The 22,501-nt window shown below is 45.8% G+C and overlaps 1 protein-coding gene across 2 annotated transcripts in view; it reads right to left on the bottom strand.

Annotated features, from left to right (window-relative positions):
* Positions 1–22,395, bottom strand: part of LPAR2 (lysophosphatidic acid receptor 2) — a 101,043-nt gene extending 78,648 nt beyond the window's left edge. The window contains exon 1 of one of the 2 annotated variants that reach the window (XM_073557156.1): positions 22,375–22,395. Coding sequence is in view for 1 of the 2 variants with exons in the window: in XM_073557154.1 (XP_073413255.1) it covers positions 22,191–22,233 (43 nt within the window). In the remaining variant the exon portion in view is untranslated. Of the gene's footprint in view, positions 1–22,190; positions 22,239–22,374 lie in introns of those variants that run through there. The other variant, XM_073557154.1, reaches the window with a different exon arrangement.
* Between the last annotated feature and the right edge of the window lie 106 nt (positions 22,396–22,501).

The following is a 22,501-nucleotide window of genomic DNA, read 5'->3' as shown; positions in this document are numbered from 1 at the left end:
AAATGCAAAACTCCAAAACTTGGAGAGTCTGCTCAGTTAGGAGAACCTCTAAGTTGTAGAGCAGGAAACTATTCTAATTTTCCTAAAAAAAAGTGTAAAACTCCTCAAAAACTGGGAGGTTCTTCTCATTTTCCTCAAAAAAAAAAATTCTAAAAAAATTCTCCGTGTGAACATAAGGCTACTTTCACACTTGCGTTTTTTTTGCGCTGCGTTTTTGCGCATACATGCGCATGCGTTTTTTTTCCTATACTTAACATGGGTGCGCATTGTCATGCGTTTGTACGCGTTTGAATGCGTATGCGTTTTTTGTAGTGTGTGCCCGGGCGCACAAAATGTATCCTGTTGCATTTTTTGTGCGTCCGACCTGTCTCAAAAAAACGCATGCGCACGCAATGCGCACGAAATTAACCCAAAACCCATTAAAGTCTATGGGAGCGCTGACGTGCGCACGTCAGCGCAAAAAAAAGCATGCATTATGTACATTTTTTGCAGTTGTTTCGCTGCGCTTTTTCAGGCGGTTGCATGCCCGTTACGTCATTTTCAAGCTGATTCACCCCTGGAAACTGCCTCAAAAAAAGTAGCAAAAATATTCAGGAGGCACATGGCCAGAAGGCCCTCTTCAATACTGGCGCACCATGCAGGGGACGTTCCTGCAGCTCCGTTGCCTACAGTAAAAAAATAGCTGCGGAGTTGCCGGAAACTATCCTCGGTTCCCGCCCAGCGGTTTTTCTATGACGCGTGTGGCATGATGACATCAGAATGTCACCTGCATTATTTAGAAAATACTCCCCTAGAATAGGAAGGGAGCGATGCTGCAGAGGGCTTGTCTGGAGAGGTGGGTGACGTTTTTTAACACCGTGGGGAGAAAATGATGGGTGGAGAAGGAGGAATAGGATGATTAAGAATTTATTCAGTGGTGGGGGATGATGCTATTCACAGACTTATAATGAACTGGGGGTGGAGGAGGACCCTATAAAGGAATTATAAGGAAATTGGGGAGTGGGAGAGGATGCTATCAGGGATTTATAATGAATTGGGGGGGTGGAGGAAGCTATACAAGGACTTATAATGAATTGGGGAGTGAAAGATGATGGTTAGTCCTTGACAGTGACCTCATACAATCCCCAACTCATTCTAAATCCCTGTAAAGTGTCCTCCACCCCTCCTCCAATTCATTATGTCCCTGCACCACTCTCCAGTTCATTATAAGTTGCTGAATAGTGTCCTCTCCCACCCCCTAAGGGTATGTGTGCACTCGTTTCGGATCCGCTGCAGATTTCCTAGTGATTTACAGTAGAATGTAAATCTATGGGAAATAAAAACCTCTGTGCACATGCTGCGGAAAAATCCGCTCCGAAACGTTTATTTTCCCCAGCATCTCAATTCTTAGTGCGGATTCCGCAGTGTTTTTTACACCCATTCCATTATAGGAATCCGCAGGTGTAAAAACGCAGGCCAAATCCGCACAAAATCTGCAATAAATCCACGTGGATTTTGACATGCGGATTCTGCCAAAAATAGCAGATTCCGCGCTGAAAATTCCGCACACGAATCCGCAAAGTGTGCACATACCCTAATTCATTGTAGGTCCCTGATTGCATTCACTATAAGTCTCTATACAGCATTATAATGAGTTGAGGGGTGGCAGATAACACTACTCCGGGACCTATAATAAATTTGGAGGTAGGAGAGGAAACTATCAATGACTTATAATGTTTTGGGGTGTGGTTAAGGATGTCATACAGTGACATAATGAATGGGGGTGTGGGAGTTTACCCCATCAGAGGCTTAGAATGAATTTAGTGGTGGGGTAGGACGCCATCAGGGACTGGCAATGCATTAGGAGTGTGGGAGAATGCTGTCAGGGACTTATGATGAATTTGGGGGGTGGGTGAGGACACTATACAGGGACTTACAATGAAATTGGGGGTGAGAGAGAACATCTTACAAGGAATTGTAAAAATTGGGGAGAACTCTATACAGGGACTTATGATAAATTTAGGAAAGAAAAGGCACAGGACAGGGACTTGGAATTAATTTGGGGGACAGTCATGGTGACTGATTCATTTATATTTATTGGGTAGCGGATATTCTAACTAATGGGGGAACAGTGTTGGCTTATCAATTTATATTTTGACTGGTGCTTGGCTAATATCAATATCACATATCAATGTCCCAGCGATCCCACCAACGATCCAACGTGGATGGGATCGCTGGGACATTGTTAGGCTGATCGCTGGTGAGCTGTCACATAGACAGACTCACCAGCGATCAGGACCAGCGACGCTGCACGCTGGTTTCCAAGGTAAACAGCAGGTATCCAGGAGCCCCGCTGCTCTTAGATACCCGCTGTTTACCTTAGCTACCAACGTGCAGCGTCGCTGATCGCTGGTCTCTCGCTGCCACATGCAGTGATGCGCGCTGGCCAGCGGGAGACCAACGATCAAAAAACGGCTCATGACGTTCCAGCGCGATCAGCGATACCCGGCAGGGGGGGCGGTCGCTGATGCATGTCACACACAGTGATCTCGCTGGCGACCTCGCTGTGTGTGACTGGGCCTTAATAGTATATTAACTGTTGTATTCCGAGGCACAGTGTGGTGGATTTATTAGTTAGGAGGCAAACGAATGTATACATATGTGACCTTGTTATTTTCAGGGCCACGATGTTCAGTGTGGAAAGACATGTCGTGGCTGGGAGATGTCAACATGAAGGTCTGAGGAGAGTAGGAAGAAACAACAGAAAACCACTCTAATCAGATGAGATGTCAGCAGTAAGTCACAGAATGCAAATACACTGTGTTCCAAATTATTATGCAGATGAAATTTTTCTCTGATTTTCCTAAATAGTCGGTACAAATGACAGTCAGTCTAATAAAAGTCATCACCGGTTAGAGTATACATCAAATTTTATTGAAGAAACCTCCCAATGATAACAGTATAATCTCCAAAATGAATAAAAACTCAAATTGCACTGTTCCAAATTATTAGGCACAGTAGAATTTCTAAACATTTGATCTGTTTTAAAGAACTGAAAATGTTCATTTGTGGAATTTGCAGCATTAGGAGGTCACATTCACTGAACAAAAAGGATATTTTGGAGTTAAATAGTTTAGCAGGCCAAGTTACATGTTAACATAGGAACCCTTTTTTGATATCACCTTCACAATTCTTGCATCCATTGAACTTTGGAGTTTTTGGAGAGTTTCTGCTTGTATTTCTTTGCATGAAGTCAGAATAGCCTCCCAGAGCTGCTGTTTTGATGTGAACTGCCTCCCACCCTCAGAGATCTTTTGCTTGATGATACTCCAAAGGTTCTCTATAGGGTTGAGGTCAGGGGAAGATGGTGGCCACACCATGAGTTTATCTCCTTTTTTGCCCATAGCAGTCAATGACTCAGAGGTATTCTTTGCAGCATGAGATGGTGCATTGTCATGCATGAAGATGATTTTGCTCCTGAAGGCACGTTTCTGCTTTTTATACCATGGAAGACAGCTGTCAGTCAGAAACTCTATATACTTTGCAGAGGTCATTTTCACACCTTCAGGAACCTTAAAGGGCCCTACCAGCTGTTTCCCCATGATTCCGGCCCAAAACATGACTCCTCCACCTCCTTGCTGACGTAGCAGCCTTGTTGGGACATAGTGGCCATCCACCAACCATCCACCACTCCATCCATCTGGACCATCCAGGGTTGCTCGACACTCATCAGTAAACAAGACTGTTTGAAAATTAGTCTTCATGTATGTCTGGGCCCACTGCTACAATTTCTGCTTGTGAACACTGTTTAGGGGTGGCCGAATAGTAGATTTATGCACCACAGCAAGCCTTTGAAGAATCCTACACCTTGAGGTTTGAGGGACTCCAGAGGCACCAGCAGCTTTAAATATCTGTTTGCTGGTTTGTAATGGCTTTTTAGCAGCCACTCTCTTAATCCAATGAACTTGCCTGGCAGAAACCTTCCTCATTCTGCCTTTATCAGCACAAACATGTCTGTGCTCAGAATCAACCACAAATCTCTTAACAGTACGATGATCACATTTAAATTTTTGGGAAATATCTAATGTTTTCATCTCTTGACCAAGGCATTGCACTATTTGATTCTTTTCAGCAGCAGAGAGATCCTTTTTATTTCCTAAATTCCTTGAAACCTGTGCCCTGCTTAATAATGTGGAACATCATTCTTAAGTAGTTTTCCTTTAATTGAGCTCTCCTGGTAAACTAATTATCACAGGCATTTGAGATTGATTTCAGTGATCCAAAGAGCCCTGATACACAATACCATCTATGAGTTTATTTGAAAAACAAAAAATAACATCTTTATGACACTTAAATCCAATTTGCATAATAATTTGGAACGCAGTGTATTTATTGTCTCTTTACCCCATGATTTGCTGAAAGATAGTGGCAGTAAGGGCCCCGTCACACATAGCGATCTCACCAGCGAGATCACTGTGTGTGACAGCGATCAGCGAGCGGCCCCCCTGCCGGTATCGCTGATCGCTGCAAGAAACCTCTGGACATTTCTTTCATCGCTGATCTCCCGCATCGCTGCGTGTGACAGGCGGGAGACCAGCGATCAGCTGGTAACTAACGTACACATCGGGTATCCAAGGGACGCGCTTCCCTTAGATATCCGATGTGTACATTAGTTACGAGCTCCCTGCATCAGCGCACTGGTAACTAACGAACACAGCGACGCCGCGCGCTCGGCGTCGCTCTGCTAATCGCTGGTGAAGCTGTCTGTCTGACAGCTCACCAGCGATCACATAGCGACTTACCAGCGATCCTGACACGTTGATATCATTGTCGGGATCGCTGGTAAGTCGCTATGTGTGACCCCAGCTTAATACTGTTATTTGTAAAAAAAAAAAACCCCTCCCTTAAGCTAAATTCACACATTCATGTGAAACGTCTGAGTGCTGCCAGATTGTTTTTTCAGACAGCACACAGACTTTTAGAGTTTCATAGCTCTATTCTCATATCCGTGACATCACGCATCTGAGAATGAGATCCATGAAACGCAGAGTATTTCCCATCCTGATCCGATATTGTATTATATAAATGTGGGCAAACGTATTGATGCTTGAAAATAAGGGGCTTAGTACATAATCCCCTTTATAAAATATAATGCTCAAATTAGCATGCAGGAGATGCGGAAGTCAAGCTCCATGCTGAATATAGCATCAAATGAACTGAATAGAACGAAAGTCCTAAGAGGGTGAACGTGAGACGCAGGGTCCGTGCCGCGTCCCTAAAGCCCGATGCGCGTTTCGTACACACTTTTTTAAGGATAATAAGGGATGGCGCTGTATATAATAAGAGAGGATGCTACACAGAAGGGATGGCGCTGTTCATAACAAGAGAGAATGCTATGTAGTAAGAGACAGTGCTATACATAATAAGAGAAGAAACTATCATATACAGTCATTGCCGAAAGTGTTGGCACCCTTGGTATTGTTCCAGAAAATGAAGTATTTCTCCCAAACATTTATTGCAATTACACATGTTTTGCTATACACATGTTTATTTCCTTTGTGTGTATTAGACAAATGTAAAGAGCAGAGGAAAAAAAAAAGGCAAATTTGACATAATTTCACACAAATTCCCCAAAAATGGGAAAGATAAAGTTGTTGGCACATTTCCAAAATGGTGGGTAAACAACTTTGTTTCAAGCATGTGATGCTCGTTCAAACTCACCAGCAGCAAGTAACAGGTGTGGGCAATAAGAAAATCACACCTGAAACCAGATAAAAAGGGGAGAACTTGACTCAGTCTTTGCATTGAGTGTCTGTGTGTGCCACACTAAAAGTGGAGAACAGATAGAGAAGAAGAGAACTGTCTGAGGACTTGAGAACCAAAATTGTTGAACAATATCAAGTTTACAAGTCCATCTCCAGAGATCTTGATGTTCTTTTGTCCACGTTGCGCAACATAATCAAGAAGTTTACAACCCATGAACACTGTAGCTAATCTCCCTGGATGTGGACTGAAATGAAAAATTGATGAAATGTTGCAACGCAGCATAGTCCGAATGGTGAATAAGCAGCCTGATCAAGTCCCAAAGAAATTCAAGCTGTCCTGTTCAAGGGTGCATCAGTGTCAGCGTGAACTATCTGTCGACATTTTAATGAAATAAACCACTTTGGCGGGAGACCCAGGAGGACCCACTGCTGACACAGAGAGATAAAAAGGACAAGACTGCAGTTTGCCGAAATGTACATGAGCCAAAATCCTTCTGGGAAGGCATTTTGTGGACAGATGAGACCAAGATAGAGTTTTTGGAAAAGCACATCATTCTACTGTTTACGGAATGAGGCCTACAAAGATAAAAACACAGTACCTACAATCAAATATGGTGGACATTCAAAAATGTTTTGGGTGTTGTTTTGCTGCCTCTGACACTGGGTGCCTTGACTGTGTGGAAAGCATCATAAAATCTGAAGATTACCAAAGGATTTTGGAGTGCAATGTAGCGCCCAGTGTCAGAAAGCTGGGTTTGCGTCATAGGTCACGGGTCTTTCAGCAGGACAATGATCCCAAACATACTTCAAGAAGCACCCAGAAATGGATGGAAACAAGTCCTGGAGTGTTCTGAAGTGGCAGCAATGAGTCTGGATCTAAATCTCATTAAACACCTGCGGAGAGATTTTAAAATTTATGTTGGAAGAAAGCGCCTTCAAATATGAGAGACCTGGAGCAGTTTGCAAAAGAATAATGGTCCAAAATTCCAGTTGACAGGTGTAAGAAGCTTGCTGATGGTTATAGGAAGAAATTGATTGCAGTTACTTATTCCAAAGGGTGTGCAACTAAATATTAAGTTGAAGATGCCAATAATTTTTGTCCGGCCCGTTTTCGCTGTTTTGTGTGAAATGATGTCTAATCTCCCTTTTTTTCTCTGTTTTGTTTGTGTTGTTCCAGTATACACAAAGGAAATAAACACAAGTATAACAAAGCATGTGTAATTGCAATAATTTTCTGGAGAAAATGTCCATGAATTAAGTTATGTGTTATAATGAGATATGACATAGGGAAAAAGTATTGAACACATGAAGAAAGAAAGGTGCAAAAATCCATGGAACGTCATGACACCAGCTGAAATCTATCAGTAGTTAGACCAAAAGCATGGTGCCACACAAGAAACATCTCATAATGTGTAAAACCAGTGAGCTGTCTCAAGACCTATGTAACCTTATTGTTGAAAAACATACTGATGGCATTGGTTACAGAAGAATGTCTAAACTACTGAAGGTTCCAGTGGGCACTGTTGGGGTCATAATCTGGAAGTGGAAATAGCATCATTTAACCACAAACCGGCCAGGACCAGGTGTTCCCCACAACATTTCAGACACAGGAGTGAAAAGAATTATCAGTAGAGTTTTCCAAGTGCCAAGGGCCACCTGTGGAGAGCATAGGTAGTAAGACACCATACATTCCTTTAGCTATGCAAACAGTTTATTGTATATGTAGAAACTCAGACATTAGCACAGTCATAAAGTGGTGCAGGAATATGTGACATTAGTAATATAGACTGGTCATATGAGACCAAAATTGAACTTTTTGGATGGCATAATACACACCATGTTTGAAGGCCAAAAGGCACTGCATATGGAGTTGGCTACTCTTAGCAAGCACCTGTACACACCTCATTTCTCTTTTTTTAAGTGACGTCAGTCTTTTGATATTTGTGTACATAGGCTCTATGACTGAGCACTCCACCCCTCAGTGTTATGAATGGGTCACCGAGGAGGATAACAGGACCAGGCTAAGCCACAGAAAGCCAGAGAGGTTGGAAACTAAGCGGATTGCAGACCCCTGATCCTATCCACACAACTAGCAGTAGCCGTGGAGCATACCTACAATGCCCTAGACGCCTCGGCACAGCCGGAGAACTAACTCAGCCTAAAGCAAGAAAGGTGAAATCTAAACTGCCCCGGAGCAGACCCCAAAGGAATAGACAGCTCCAAACATATATTGTCGGTGAGACAAGATGAAAACACATACGCAGGCAGAAAAATAGACTGAGCAAATGATGGGGCCCGAACTGACTAGACAGGACAGGAAAGGAAAGACACTGTCTGCAATCATGCAAAAAACCCTGAAAAATCCAACACGTCTGATGCACAAAAAAACACTGAAGTCACACGACTTCACCCCCACTAAATCAGCACTCTGGTATATACTGAAAGCAAAGCAAACAGAGACCAATATAACAGGGGACAAAACAAACTGACACAAGCAGTAACATATGGGCGGTGATCCAGCACAGCCCCAGCAGGAGCAAGCTGACCCGCACAAAGCAGAAATAGACAAAACCAGATCAAATGCAAAAAGATTAGCAAATGAGCCACTTAGCTGAATCATGCAGGAACAGAGCAGGAGACATCAGACATCAGACCTCAGAAGGCACAGGAAGAAAATCACCAGCAGGGATTGAAGGAAGTCTGCTGACTTAAATACACCAGTCAGAAACCCCAGATCTCCAATCGTGATCATCATTATCAGGTGGCAAGCCTCTGTCAATCTGACCAGCTCCACTATATCCAGTAACCACCAGAGGGAGCCCAGACAGAGCACTCGCAACACCTCTGTCACTCTGACCAGCTCCACTACCTTCAGTAACCACCAGAGGGAGCCCAGAAAGAGAATTCACAACAGTACCCCCCCTTGAGGAGGGGTCACTGAACCCTCATCCACGCCACCAGGCCGGTCAAGATGGGCCCGATGAAAAGCACGAACCAATCTTTCGGCATGAATGTCAGAAGCAGAGACCCAAGAATTATCCTCCTGGCCATAAACGGGGTTAAGGATTTCCAAAATCTTATAAGGTCCATTGAATCTTGGCTTAAATTTTGGAGACGCAACCTTCATAAGAATATTTTTTGAAGACAACCAAACCATATCACCCACTTTAAACCGGGGAACAATGGTCTTATGTCAGTTGGAAAACCGTTGGGCCTTTTCCTGAGAGTGGGACAGCTTATCCACTACTTGGTCCCATATCTGCTGCATTCTCTCTACCACAGAATCCACACTTAGGCAGGCCGAAGATTCCACCTGCCCTGAAGAAAATCGAGGATGAAACCCAAAGTTACAGAAAAAAGGCGACATCAAAGTGGCAGAACTAGCCCTATTGTTTAGCGCGAATTCAGCCAAGGGCAAAAATGAAACCCAATCATCCTGATCAGCAGATATGAAACATCTCAAATAGGATTCCAAAGTCTGGTTTGTTCTCTCAGTCTGCCCATTGGTCTGAGGATGAAATGCAGAGGAGAAGGATAACTGAATTCCCAGTTTGGAACAAAAAGCTCTCCAAAATCTGGAAACAAACTGGACTCCTCTGTCCGACACAATGTTCTCAGGAATCCCGTGCAAACAAACCACCTGTTGTAAAAACAAGGGCACCAACTCAGAAGAAGATGGCAACTTTGGGAGTGGTACAAGATGGACCATCTTAGAAAATCTATCACAGATCACCCAGATAGCAGTCATTATCTGAGAGACAGGAAGATCAGAAATAAAATCCATTGAGATATGGGTCCATGGCCTCCTGGGCACTGGCAGGGGCATCAGCAAACCACTAGAACGAGAACAGGGCTTGGACCGAGAACAAGTCCCACAGGACTGCACAAAATTCCTGACATCACGAGATAAGGCAGGCCACCAAAAAGACTGACTCACCAAATCTCTGGTACCAAAAATACCTGGATGACCAGCCACCGTGGAGCAATGAATTTCAGACATTACTCTTTTCCTCCACTGGTCAGGGACATACAATTTTCCCATAGGGCAACATTCAGGTTTGTCCCCCTGAAATTCCTCCAGGGCACGTCTCAAATCGGGTGAGATGGTGGAAAGAACTACACCCTCATTTAGAATGGTAGTAGGCTCGGTCACATCAAGAGAATCCGCAAAGAAACTCCTAGAAAGGGCGTCCGCCTTAACATTCTTAGTGCCCGGAAGAAAAGAGACCACAAAATTAAACCGTGTGAAAAACAAGGCCCACCTAGCCTGTCTGAAATTCAAGCGTTTAGCTGATTCAAGATAAATCAAATTCTTGTGATCAGTGAGGACCACAACTTGATGTCTAGCTCCCTCCAACCAATGTCTCCACTCTTCAAATGCCCTTTTCATAGCCAACAATTCCCGATTCCCCACGTCATAGTTACGTTCAGATAGGTAAAATTTTCGAGAAAAGAAGGCACAGGGATTCATCTTAGAAGTCACCGGATCTCTTTGGGACAAAACGGCTCCTGCACCAATCTCAGAAGCATCTACCTCCACCTGAAATGGAAGTGAGACATCAGGTTGCCGTAGAACCGGAGCAGAAGTGAATCTCCGCTTGAGCTCCTGAAATGCCGAGGCTGCCTTTGGAGACCAATTCACCACATCAGCGCCCTTTTTGGGCAAATCAGTCAGTGGTTTAACAATAACAGAAAAATTACTTATAGATTTACGGTAGAAATTAGCAAAACCCAAAAACTTCTGGAGAGTCTTCAGAGAAGTGGGCTGAACCCAATCATAAATGGCCTGTACCTTGGCCGGGTCCATTTCAATAGTAGACAGGGACAAAATGAATCCCAAAAATGAAATCCTCTGTACACGAAAGAGACACTTTGATCCCTTAACATAGAGAATTTTCCCTCAAAATCCGGAATGCAGTGCGGACATGTTCCACATGAGAATCCCAATCACTGGAAAAGATCAAAATATCATCCAGATAAATGATCAAAAACTTATCCACAAAGTCCCGGAAAATATGGTTCATAAAAGATTGGAAGACAGAAGGGGCATTGGTGAGCCCAAAAGGCATCACCAGGTACTCAAAATGTCCCTCCGGAGTATTAAACGCCGTCTTCCATTCATCCCCGTGCTTGATGCGAATCAGATTATACGCCCCCCAAGGTCAAGTTTGGTAAACCAACAGGCACTTTTAACTCTGGAAAATCAATCAGAAATCAGGGGTAACGGGTGCTGATATTTAACAGTGATTTTGTTAAGGGAAAGATAGTCAATACATGGCCTTAATGAGTCATCTTTCTTGGCCACAAAAAAACACCCCAGCACCTAAAGGTGAAGAGGATGGTCTAATATGACCCTTCTCCAACTACTCCTTGATATAAGATCGCATAGCATCATGTTCGGCAGGGCCGGACTGGGACTAAAATTCAGCCCTGGCATTTGAAGTTACACAGGCCCACTAGTCACATGGTGACTATATAATATTTTTGTACAGTTGTAGGTTACAAGCAGTGAGAGGAGATTAACATGACTATATAACATGTAGTCAGAGCTGTGTCCAGTATTTCAGCTCAGTCCTATTTATTGCTTTTAGGTACAGTACTCCTCCCAAAGCTCTATCCCCTTTTGTACGCACGGTGACAGAATTCCTGGCAGAACTGCTATCCATTGGGCAACCAGACCCCCTGGTCATAGCTGCCTCTATCATACCTCCCAACTTTTGAGGGAGGGAAAGAGGGACAAAGACTGCGGCGCGCGCAGCGCGCCGCTGCAAATTTTAGGCCACACCCATTCTGCAACTAGTCACACCCATGTCCACGCCTAATCGCACCCATTTAGCACTGCTGATCACACTGACTTGTACTGAGGGCACAGTGGCTGGCATTATGGGCACACTGACTGGCATTAAGGAAGAGAGAAAACAGAGAGAGAGAAAAGAAAAAAGAGAAAGAAAAAAAGAGGGGAAAGAAAGAACAGAGAGAGAGAGAAAGAAAGAGGGGAAAGAAAGAAAGAACAGAGAGACAGAGAAAGAATAGAGAGAGAAAGATAGAAGTAAAGAAAAGAAAGAAAGAACAGAGAAAGAAAGAGGAAAGAAAAAGAAAGAGGGGAAAGAAAGAACAGAGAGAGAGAAAGAAAAAAGAAAGATTAGAGAGAGAAAGAAAGAACAGAGAGAGAGAGAGAAAGAAAATGAGGGAAAGACAGAACAGAGAATGAGAAAGAAAGAACAGAGAAAGAAAGAAAAAGAGAGAAAGAAATAAAGAAAGATTCTATAAAGATTCTATAGCAGCCTGGCTCCCATTGTAGTGCCCACCTGAGCCTCCCGATGCAGGACATATCATGATCCGCTCACATGGCCGGCATCCCCGATTCCAAGGCGATCATGCTGTCTGCGCTGTCGGAGGAGGACACGGTGATGGATCTGAAGCATTCCTGGTTCTGTTACAATCTCCTCAAGAAATCTCATTTCCGGTCAGCTTCAAGCACATCACTTCAGGTGGAACATCATGTGTGTGTTTTAAAATGCTCCTCGGGGCTCCGCCGTGTACTCCTGTGTCCGTGGGAAAAGCCCGCTTTGTATGCTTCCTACACACTTGGCTCCGCTCCGTACATCCAGTAAACATATGGCTCCGCTCCGTACACACGGCTCCCCTCCGTATAACCCATCCACACGCGGCTCCGCTCCGTACACGCGGCTCCGTTCCGTACACTTCGTACACACGCGGCTCCGCTCCGTACACCCGCGGCTCCTCTCCGTACACCCCGTACACACGCGGCTCCGCTCCGTACACCCCGCACACACGCGGCTCCGCTCCGTACACCCCGCACACACGCGGCTCCTCTCCGTACACCCCGCACACACGCGGCTCCGCTCCGTACACCCCGCACACACGCGGCTCCGCTCCGTACACCCCGCACACACGCGGCTCCGCTCCGTACACCCCGCACACACGCGGCTCCGCTCCGTACACCCCGCACACACGCGGCTCCGCTCCGTACACCCCGCACACACGCGGCTCCGCTCCGTACACCCCGCACACACGCGGCTCCGCTCCGTACACCTCGCACACACGCGGCTCCGCTCCGTACACCTCGCACACACGCGGCTCCGCTCCGTACACCTCGCACACACGCGGCTCCGCTCCGTACACCTCGCACACACACGGCTCCGCTCCGTACACCTCGTACTCACGTGGCTCCGCTCCGTACACCTCGCACACACGCGGCTCCGCTCCGTACACCTCGCACACACGCGGCTCCGCTCCGTACACCTCGCACACACGCGGCTCCGCTCCGTACACCTCGCACACACGCGGCTCCGCTCCGTACACCTCGCACACACACGGCTCCGCTCCGTACACCTCGTACTCACGTGGCTCCGCTCCGTCCACCTCGCACACACACGGCTCCTCTCCGTACACCTCGCGCACACACGGCTCCTCTCCGTACACCTCGTACACCCACGGCTCCTCTCCGTACACCTCGTACACGCGGCTCTGTTCCGTACACCTCGTACACACACGGCTCCGCTCAGTACACCCCATACACATACAGCTCTGCTACATCTACCCTGTAAACCCCTCCTGACCCCACACATACTTATCTTATCCATCAACATGACAACAGCACAGCAGAGTCTTGCAGACACCAAGAGGCAAGACTGAGCACACAGGACCTGTGATGAGGTCACAGGAGGGGCGGAGTCAGGGGTCTGGACAAAGGCTCCTGATCATGTGACCCCCTGACTCCTCCCCTCCTGTGACCTCATCACAGGTCCTGCGAACGGAGAAGGCAAGCGACACTGTGAGTGGCTGCGGGGGCGGGGGGTCTCATGCTGCGGCGAGGATGGGGTGCGTGGGGGAGGCGTGGCGGCTTATCTCCCTGCAGTGCGGGAGGAACTTGGAAACTATCACCGCAGAGGGCCGGCGGCAGGAGCAACAGTGGCCGCAGCAGCTGGCAAGCGGCCAGATGATTGGGAGCTGCTGCCCGCGGCCCACATGACAGCGGCCCAGCGGGAAAATGCCCGGTTGGTTATATTGCCAATCCGGGCCTGATGATCGGGTACTGATAAGTTGAAAAGCCGACCCTTGGGAAATTTACATCCGGGCATTAACTCAATTGCACAGTCATAACTCCTACAAGGAGGCAAAGATGCAAACTTAAGGGCCCTTTACACATAACGATATCGCTAGCGATATCGCTGTAAAGTCACCGATTTTGTGTCGCAGCAGCGATATCACTAGTGATATCGCTACATGTGATACTTACCTCCGACCAGCTCCCCTGCTGGCTATCGCTGATCGCGCGAGATCAGCCTGGTCCATTTCTCGTCATCGGCTTCCAGCTGGCGCCAATGAGCCAGCCACGGAGCAGGTGGAAGACGATCACACTCGCCGCGTCTGACAGGTGAGTACGACCGCCGACCGCTGCTGCGTCGCTGGTAAGATCTGCCTGTTTGGCAGCTCACTAGCGACCATTTAGCGATGCACCAGCGATCCTGACCGGGTCCTATCGTGGTCGGGATCGCTGGTGCATTGCTAAATGTAACGGGGCCTTTACTCTCACTAAATACATCAGAAAAATCAGCCAAATAGTCAGATGAGACTGGGTAGAGGTGGAGAAAACAGGAATGTCACTAAGAACACATTGACAACCCCAACTCACCACAGACACAGATTTCCAATCCAAAACAGGATTATGAGTTTGCAACCAGGCAAAACCTAGAACAATAGTATCATGCAAATTGTGCAACACCAAAAATTTACAATTCTCTTGGTGGTCCAAGGCGACCCGCTTTATCACCTGGGTCCAAAACTGGAGTTTATTCTCTGCCAAAGGAGTAGCATCAATACCCCTCAAAGGGATAGGAGTCCGCAGGGGTATCATGGTGTGGTAGGGGCCGGGGTTGGGGGGTGGTCCACTGCTTACCACGTCCGGACGACACAGACACCAGGCGAAGCAAGGACAAGACGGAGGCAGAGTTCAGTTGTAACAGTTCCGGATTTTATTTGTCGTCCTCCTGACGACCACAACCATGCACCGCAGCCTCTTTACAGTTCTCCGTCTCCAGGCCCGGGTACCTGCACCGTTCCTCCAGTCGAAGTAATGTCCCTCGCAGATCTTTCGCTGGGGCTGTCCTAGACCAATCAACCGCCAGCGCTTCACCTGCTCGAGGTCGTCGTCCAATTGGTACCCCCGGGGCCTCGTCTGTCCTGCGGTCCGTCGGGTCAGGGCCACCCCCTGACTGTCTCTTTCCTGTCAGTCCCCTAGTCGAGCTCTTCACTGTTCTCCGTCTTCTGCAGAGTTCCTCCCGGGACTAGACTAGCCTGGAACCCCAACCAATCCTATTTATCCCCTCTCTCACCGGGAATTCCCCTCTTGGGTTCCTATCTCCCCGCCCCCCATGACTAAGCGTTTCTCAAGCCCTAAGCTGCTGTTGAGTCCTGAACTACTCCCCCCTGCCATCTTGTGGTCATTTCTAGGTACTGCACTCTCTTGTCTATCTTTCCCAGCTATCACCCTGCTGTCCTTGTCAATCTCCGTCCATAGTGCACCAACTGTTCCCTCCTACTTCCAGTCAAGTCTGTCCGTAAAGTCACCATCTCACACTGGGAAAACCACAACATTTGGCAAAGTCAAAATCCATCAAATTCAAAGCTGCTCCTGAATCTATAAAAGCCTTAGCGGAAAATGTAGACAAGGAGCAGATTAGGGTAATTGTCAAAAGGAACTTAGGCTGTACACTGCCCACTGCAAATGTATGAGCAAAACGCTTTTCTCATTTAGGGCAGACAGAAATAGTATGAGAGGCGTCTCCACAGAAAAAACACAGCTTATTACGCCTTCTAAACTCCTGACGTTGCGCCCTAGACAAAACCCTATCGCATTGCATTTGTTCAGAAGTTTGTTCAAAAGGCGGCAACGCCTCTCGTGTGGTTTTATGTTCACGTAAATGCCGATCAATTTGAATGGCCAATGACATAGAATCGTCAAGACCAAAGGGAAGAGGAAATTCCACCATAACATCTTTTACGGTTTCTGCCAAACGCTTCCGAAAGAAAGCTGCTAGGGCATTGTCATTCCATTTAGTAAGGACCATCCACTTTTGGAATTTTTGACAATATAACTCTGCAGAATCCTGACCCTGGTTCAATGCCAATAGGGTTTTCTCAGCTTGATCAATAGCATTAGGTTCATCATACAACAACCCCAAGGCTTGAAAAAATGCATCCACATTAGTCAGAATAGGATCTCCAGGTGACAGAGAAAAAGCCCAATCCTGGGGATTGCCACGCAGCAGGGAGATGACAATTTTAACCTGCTGCACACATCTCCCCGATGAGTTAGGTTTCAAAGCAAAAAAAAATAATTTACAATTATTTTTAAAATTCAAAAATTTAGACCGATCCCCAGAAAACACATCAGGAGTAGGGATTTTTGGTTCAACAGCAGATGATTGAGCGAGATAGGCAGAAATTCCCCACACTTCAGCAGCGAGCTGCTCAACACAATCAGACAATTGCTTAGTCTCCATTTAGACAAAAAATATCCTCCTACGGCCCCAGAAAAAAAAGAGGAAAAAATATACAAAAAAAAAAATTCTGACACATTTTTTTTTAAAATTCTTTCCTTCTTTAGAGTACCCTAGAGTCTACAGTTAGGCTGGTGATTCTGTTATGAATGGGCACCGAGGAGAGCAGGACCAGGCTAAGCCACAGAAAATCAGAGAGGTTGGTAACTAAGCGGATGCAGACCCCTGATCCTGTCCACACAACTAGCAGTAGCCGTGGAGCGTACCTACAATGCCCTAGACGCCTCGGCACAGCCGGAGAGCTAACTAAGCCTAAAGCAAGAAAGGGGAAATCTAAACTGTCCCGGAGCAGACCCCAAAGGAATAGACAGCCCCCAAACATATATTGTCGGTGAGACAAGATGAAAACACATACGCAGGCAGAAGAATAGACTGAGCAAATGATGGGGCCCAAACTGACTAGACAGGACAGGAAAGACACTGTCTGCAATCACGCAAAAAGCCCTGAAAAATCCAACACGTCTGATGCACAAAAAAACACTGAAGTCACACGACTTCACCCCCACTAAATCAGCACTCTGGTATATACTGAAAGCAAAGCAAACAGAGACCAATATAACAGGGGACAAAACAAACTGACACAAGCAGTAACATATGGGCGGTGATCCAGCACAGCCCCAGCCGGAGCAAGCTGACCCGCACAAAGCAGAGATAGACAAAACCAGATCAAATGCAAAAGATTAACAAATGAGCCACTTAGCTGAACCACGCAGGAACAGAGCAGGAGAAATCAGACCTCAGAAGGCACAGGAAGAAAATCACCAGCAGGGCTTGAAGGAAGTTAGCTATCTTAAATACACCAGTCAGAAACCCCAGATCGTCATCATCATTATCAGGTGGCAAGCCTCTGTCAATCTGACCAGCTCCACTACCTCCAGTAACCACCAGAGGGAGCCCAGACAGAGAACTCGCAACACCTCTGTCACTCTGACCAGCTCCACTACCTTCAGTAACCACCAGAGGGAGCCCAGAAAGAGAATTCACAACACCTCAGCCTCTGGCGGTTTTAATTCCAGCAGGATCCTACCTTCCCATATAAATGCTATCAGACCTGGAGAGGAGTCCCCACAGGATAGGTTCCAGCAACGAGAAATTGGTCAATTTATGTACTAAGGATTGTCAAGTTTTCATATTTTCTAGTGCATTAAAGCAATTAAAATTTCATATATTTCATGCTCACATGCTATAGAGTGCAACTTAATTTTCTTGGTAAAAAGCACTACATTTTACCCCCAAAACAACATACCAACAGTGAAGTTTGGTGGTGGGAACATCATGCTGTGGGGCTGTTTTTAGCTTACGGCAGGAACAAACTTATGTGATGGAAGGAAGGATGAATGGACAAATGTACCAAGACATTTGTGATAAAAATCTGCTGCCATCTACCAGGATGTTGAAGATGAAACGAGGGTGGACATTTCAGCAAGACAATGATCTCAAACTCACAGCCAAGGAAACTCTCAATTGGTTTCAGAGAAAGAAAATAAAGCTGCTAGAACGGCCGAGCCGATCACCGGACCTGAATCCAATTGAAAATGTATGGAAGGAACTAAAGCTCAGAGTTCAGAGAAGGAGCACACGGGACCTTCAGGATGTGAAGTGTTTGTGTGGAAGAATGGGCCAAAATCACACCTGAGCAATGCCTGCGACTAGTTTCTCCATACAGGATATGTTTGGAAGATGTCATCACCAACAAAGACTTTTGTACAAAGTATTAATTAAATTACAGGAAGCGTGTTCAATAATTTTTCACTGTGTCATTTCTCATCATTATACACGACTTACATCTATGGTTTGATTTCTTTGCCTGTGTGGATTGGATGCGTTGTTACCGATAGCTGGTGACAATCTCAGATCAATAGCACCTTTAGAAATATATTTACACAGAAAATTAAGCTAGGACATGAAATTCAAGAAATAACAGGAGGAGTGAGGGTCCTGCTCACTAGCTTACAATCTATGAGGAAACGGGGGGGGGGCACAATAGGTAAAAAGTGCTTGAATTGTAGGCTGTAACCATCACTATAAAAATAAAGGGGGCATTCCCATAACACTGCATGGACCGGTCACCAGCCAGGATCTGTACAAGTGTATTGTAAATACATTATAATGCTGTTTGGGACATGACGGAAAGCTTAGGAAAGAATGAAAAAAAAAAATTTGGTCAGCCCCTTTAAAGGTGTTCTCCCGCTTCTATCACATATTTATTGAAATGTTCATCAAATGTCCAAATCTTTTATTACACTTTTAGTAGAAATGTAAAAAATAGCGAATCCTGGAGACTATGATGCTCTTGCCGGACCACCGCATCGCCCCGTAAGATACAGTCCGAGCTTTGATCACATGATGTTCCACTTTCAATAAACATTTTTTATAATACACTGGCGCTCAATTTCAATGTCTGTAGATTAGAATTATAAATATCATCTCGGCCTATAACGGTATATCCTCGGGACGCCTCCTCCCTCATGATCATTACTATCATGGATCCAGTGTTGTCTGCGGCCATGGATGGTTTCCACGTCATTCTCGCATCCTCATGGCGCAGGTGCTGTGATTCTCCCGGAACGCCTATTACTGAAGGTCATTACCTGACTAACGTCATATACTGACATAACACACGCTCCGCTCCCCGGCGAGACACTCAGTATGTCGCGATCACAGACACATTTTGGTGTCATAAGAAAATAAACCATTATTGGAATTACAGGTGAATTTTATGTTAAAAGTAATTTTGACAGATTGTTGATTTTTTTTTCCTTTTTTTTTTCTCTTTTCCATTTCACTATAATAAAACAAAAGAAACATTCAGAAATCTTGCAATTTTCACAGTGACCACTAGATATACGACTGAACTTGCACTCCCTGTTGCGTACAGAAGACTTTTCAGCTGTCTCGTAATCATCACAGACAGTATCCACCATTCACAATAGGTGATGTCACAGCTCACCTCCTCCTCCTGTACAATGACTGATAGCATCTCTACAGTCATGGCCAAAAGTATTGACACCCCTGCAGTTCTGTCAGATAATACTCAGTTTCTTACTGAAAATGATTGCAAACACAAATTCTTTGTTATTATTATCTTCATTTAATTTGTCTTAAATGAAAAAACACAAAAAGAATTGTCCTAAAGCCAAATTGGATATAATTCCACACCAAACATAACAAAGAGGGTGGACAAAAGTATTGGCACTGTTCGAAAAATCATGTGATGCTTCTCTAATTTGTGTAATTAACAGCACCTGTAACTTACCTGTGGCACCTAACAGGTGTTGGCAATAACTAAATCACACTTGCAGCCAGTTGACATGGATTAAAGTTGACTCAACCTCTGTCCTGTGTCCTTGTGTGTACCACACTGAGCATGGAGAAAAGAAAGAAGACCAAAGAACTGTCTGAGGACTTGAGAAACCAAATTGTGAGGAAGCATGAGCAATCTCAAGGCTACAAGTCCATCTCCAAAGACCTGAATGTTCCTGTGTCTACCGTGCGCAGTGTCATCAAGAAGTTTAAAGCCCAAGGCACTGTGGCTAACCTCCCTAGATGTGGCCGGAAAAGAAAAATTGCCTAGAGATTTCAACACAAGATTGTGCGGATGTTGGATAAAGAACCTCCACTAACATCCAAACAAGTTCAAGCTGCCCTGCAGTCCGAGGGTACAACAGTGTCTACCCGTACTATCCGTCGGCATCTGAATGAAAAGGGATTGTATGGTAGGAGACCCAGGAAGACTCCACTTCTTACCCCGAGACATAAAAAAGCCAGGCTGGAGTTTGCCAAAACTTACCTGAAAAAGCCTAAAACATTTTGGAAGAATGTTCTCTGGTCAGATGAGACAAAAGTAGAGCTTTTAGGGCAAAAGCATCAACATAGAGTTTACAGGAGAAAAAAGAGGCATTCAAAGAAAAGTACACGGTCCCTACAGTCAAACATGGCGGAGGTTCCCTGATGTTTTGGGGTTGCTTTGCTGCCTCTGGCACTGGACTGCTTGACAGTGTGCATGGCATTATGAAGTCTGAAGACTACCAACAAATTTTGCAGCATAATTTAAGGCCCAGTGTGAGAAAGCTGGGTCTACCTCAGAGGTAATGGGTCTTCCAGCAGGACAATAACCCAAAACACACTTCAAAAAGCACTAGAAAATGGTTTGAGAGAAAGCACTGGAGACTTCTAAGGTGGCCAGCAATGAGTCCAGACCTGAATCCCATAGAACACCTGTGGAGAGATCTAAAAATGGCAGTTTGGAGAAGGCACCCTTCTAATATCAGGGACCTGGAGCAGTTTGCCAAAGAAGAATGGTCTAAAATTCCAGCAGAGCATTGTAAGAAACTCATTGATGGTTACCGGAAGCGGTTGGTCGCAGTTATTTTGGCTAAAGGTTGTGCAACCAAGTATTAGGCTGAGGGTGCCAATACTTTTGTCCGGCCCATTTTTGGAGTTTTGTGTGAAATGATCAATGTTTTGCTTTTTGCTTCATTCTCTTTTGTGTTTTTTCATTTAAGACAAATTAAATGAAGATAATAATACCAAAGAATTTGTGTTTGCAATCATTTTCAGGAAGAAACTGAGTATTATCTGACAAAATTGCAGGGGTGTCAATATTTTTGGCCATGACTGTATATACAGTAGATAACATATGGAAAATTAGCCAGCTCACCAGCACCCACCGCAGAACCTCGGAGCTCCGTGCAGACAGACGCCAGAACAATCATGAATAATCTTCAATAGCTCCAGCTGCGTAAAATTCTTTTTTTTAGCGTGCGCTGCGCACTTTTGAAGGTGCGCCGAGCGCGCCAAAATGCAACATGGTGTGTTCGGCGCACCTTCAAAAGTGCGCAGCGCACACTAAAATCCTACTAGCGCATGGCCAGCACACGATCTGCGCACCCTATGCTAAAGATAGGGTGCGCAGATCGCATGCGGCCGTGTGCAACAGTAGGCGGCGATGACCGGATGGGGCGGGCAGGGAGCTGGCAGGGGGCGGGGCTTAGTGGCGCCGTGCGCTGCATGGAAAATACGCTAGTGTGAAACTAGCCTAATCCGTATTTTGAGATTCCTGGACGTACAACCAATGTAGGACAAATGACATTTAGTGCAATCTATTTTGTACACTACATTTTTGAAGTTGCAATTGATATAATGTTGAACTCTAAATTTTGTAGTATTATATTATTACTACCGTATATACTCGAGTATAAGTCGATCCGAGTATAAGTCGACCCCCCTAATTTTGCCACAAAAAACTGGGGGAACTTATTGACTCGAGTATAAGTCTAGGGTGGGAAATGCTCCATAGATTATTCCCCCATATGGTGTCCTCAGAAGAAACTCCATAGATTATTCCCCCATATGCTGCCCCCACAAGAAGCTCCAGATTATTCCCCCATATGCTGCCCCCACAAGAAGCTCCAGATTATTCCCCCATATGCTGCCCCCACAAGAAGCTCCATATTGTTCCCCCATATGCTGCCCCCATAAGAAGCTCCTTAGATTATTCCCCCATGTGCTGCCCCCACAAGAAGCTCCAGATTATTCCCCCATGTGCTGCCCCCACAAGAAGCTCCATATTGTTCCCCCATATGCTGCCCCCACAAGAAGCTCCTTAGATTATTCCCCCATATGCTGCCCCCATAAGAAGCTCCTTAGATTATTCCCCCATATGCTGCCCCCATAAGAAGCTCCTTAGATTATTCCCCCATATGCTGCCCCCATAAGAAGCTCCTTAGATTATTCCCCCATATGCTGCCCCCATAAGAAGCTCCTTAGATTATTCCCCCATGTGCTGCCGCTGCTGCTGCATATAAAAATAAAAAAAATGACATACTCACCTCTCCGTCGCTGGGTGTCAGATTCTCACCTGTCCTGCATCCATGGCTGCTCACCGCTATCTGCCACGTCATCAGTCAGTGACGTTCAGACTGCAGGGGGCGCGGCGCGCACTAACCACGTCACCGCGCCCTCTGCTGTCTGAAGTCACTGACCGATGACAGACAGCAGCAAGCAGCCATGGACGCAGGACAGGTGAGTATCGCTGTACTTACCCGTCCTGACGCTGTGTCTTGAGCCCCCAGCTTCTCCGCGCTCTCTCTTCCTGCCTTCAGCGGTCACGTGGTGCCGCTTATTAAAACTCATCAATATGCGCATATTCATGAGTTTTAATGAGCGGCA

The sequence above is a fragment of the Dendrobates tinctorius genome, unplaced genomic scaffold (genome assembly GCF_039654945.1).
Source record: "Dendrobates tinctorius isolate UK_male_01 unplaced genomic scaffold, ASM3965494v1 ptg000245l, whole genome shotgun sequence".
NCBI lineage: Eukaryota > Metazoa > Chordata > Amphibia > Anura > Dendrobatidae > Dendrobates > Dendrobates tinctorius.
The sequence above is the reverse complement of the archived record's forward strand: the minus strand, read 5'-3'. Positions and strand labels throughout refer to the sequence as shown.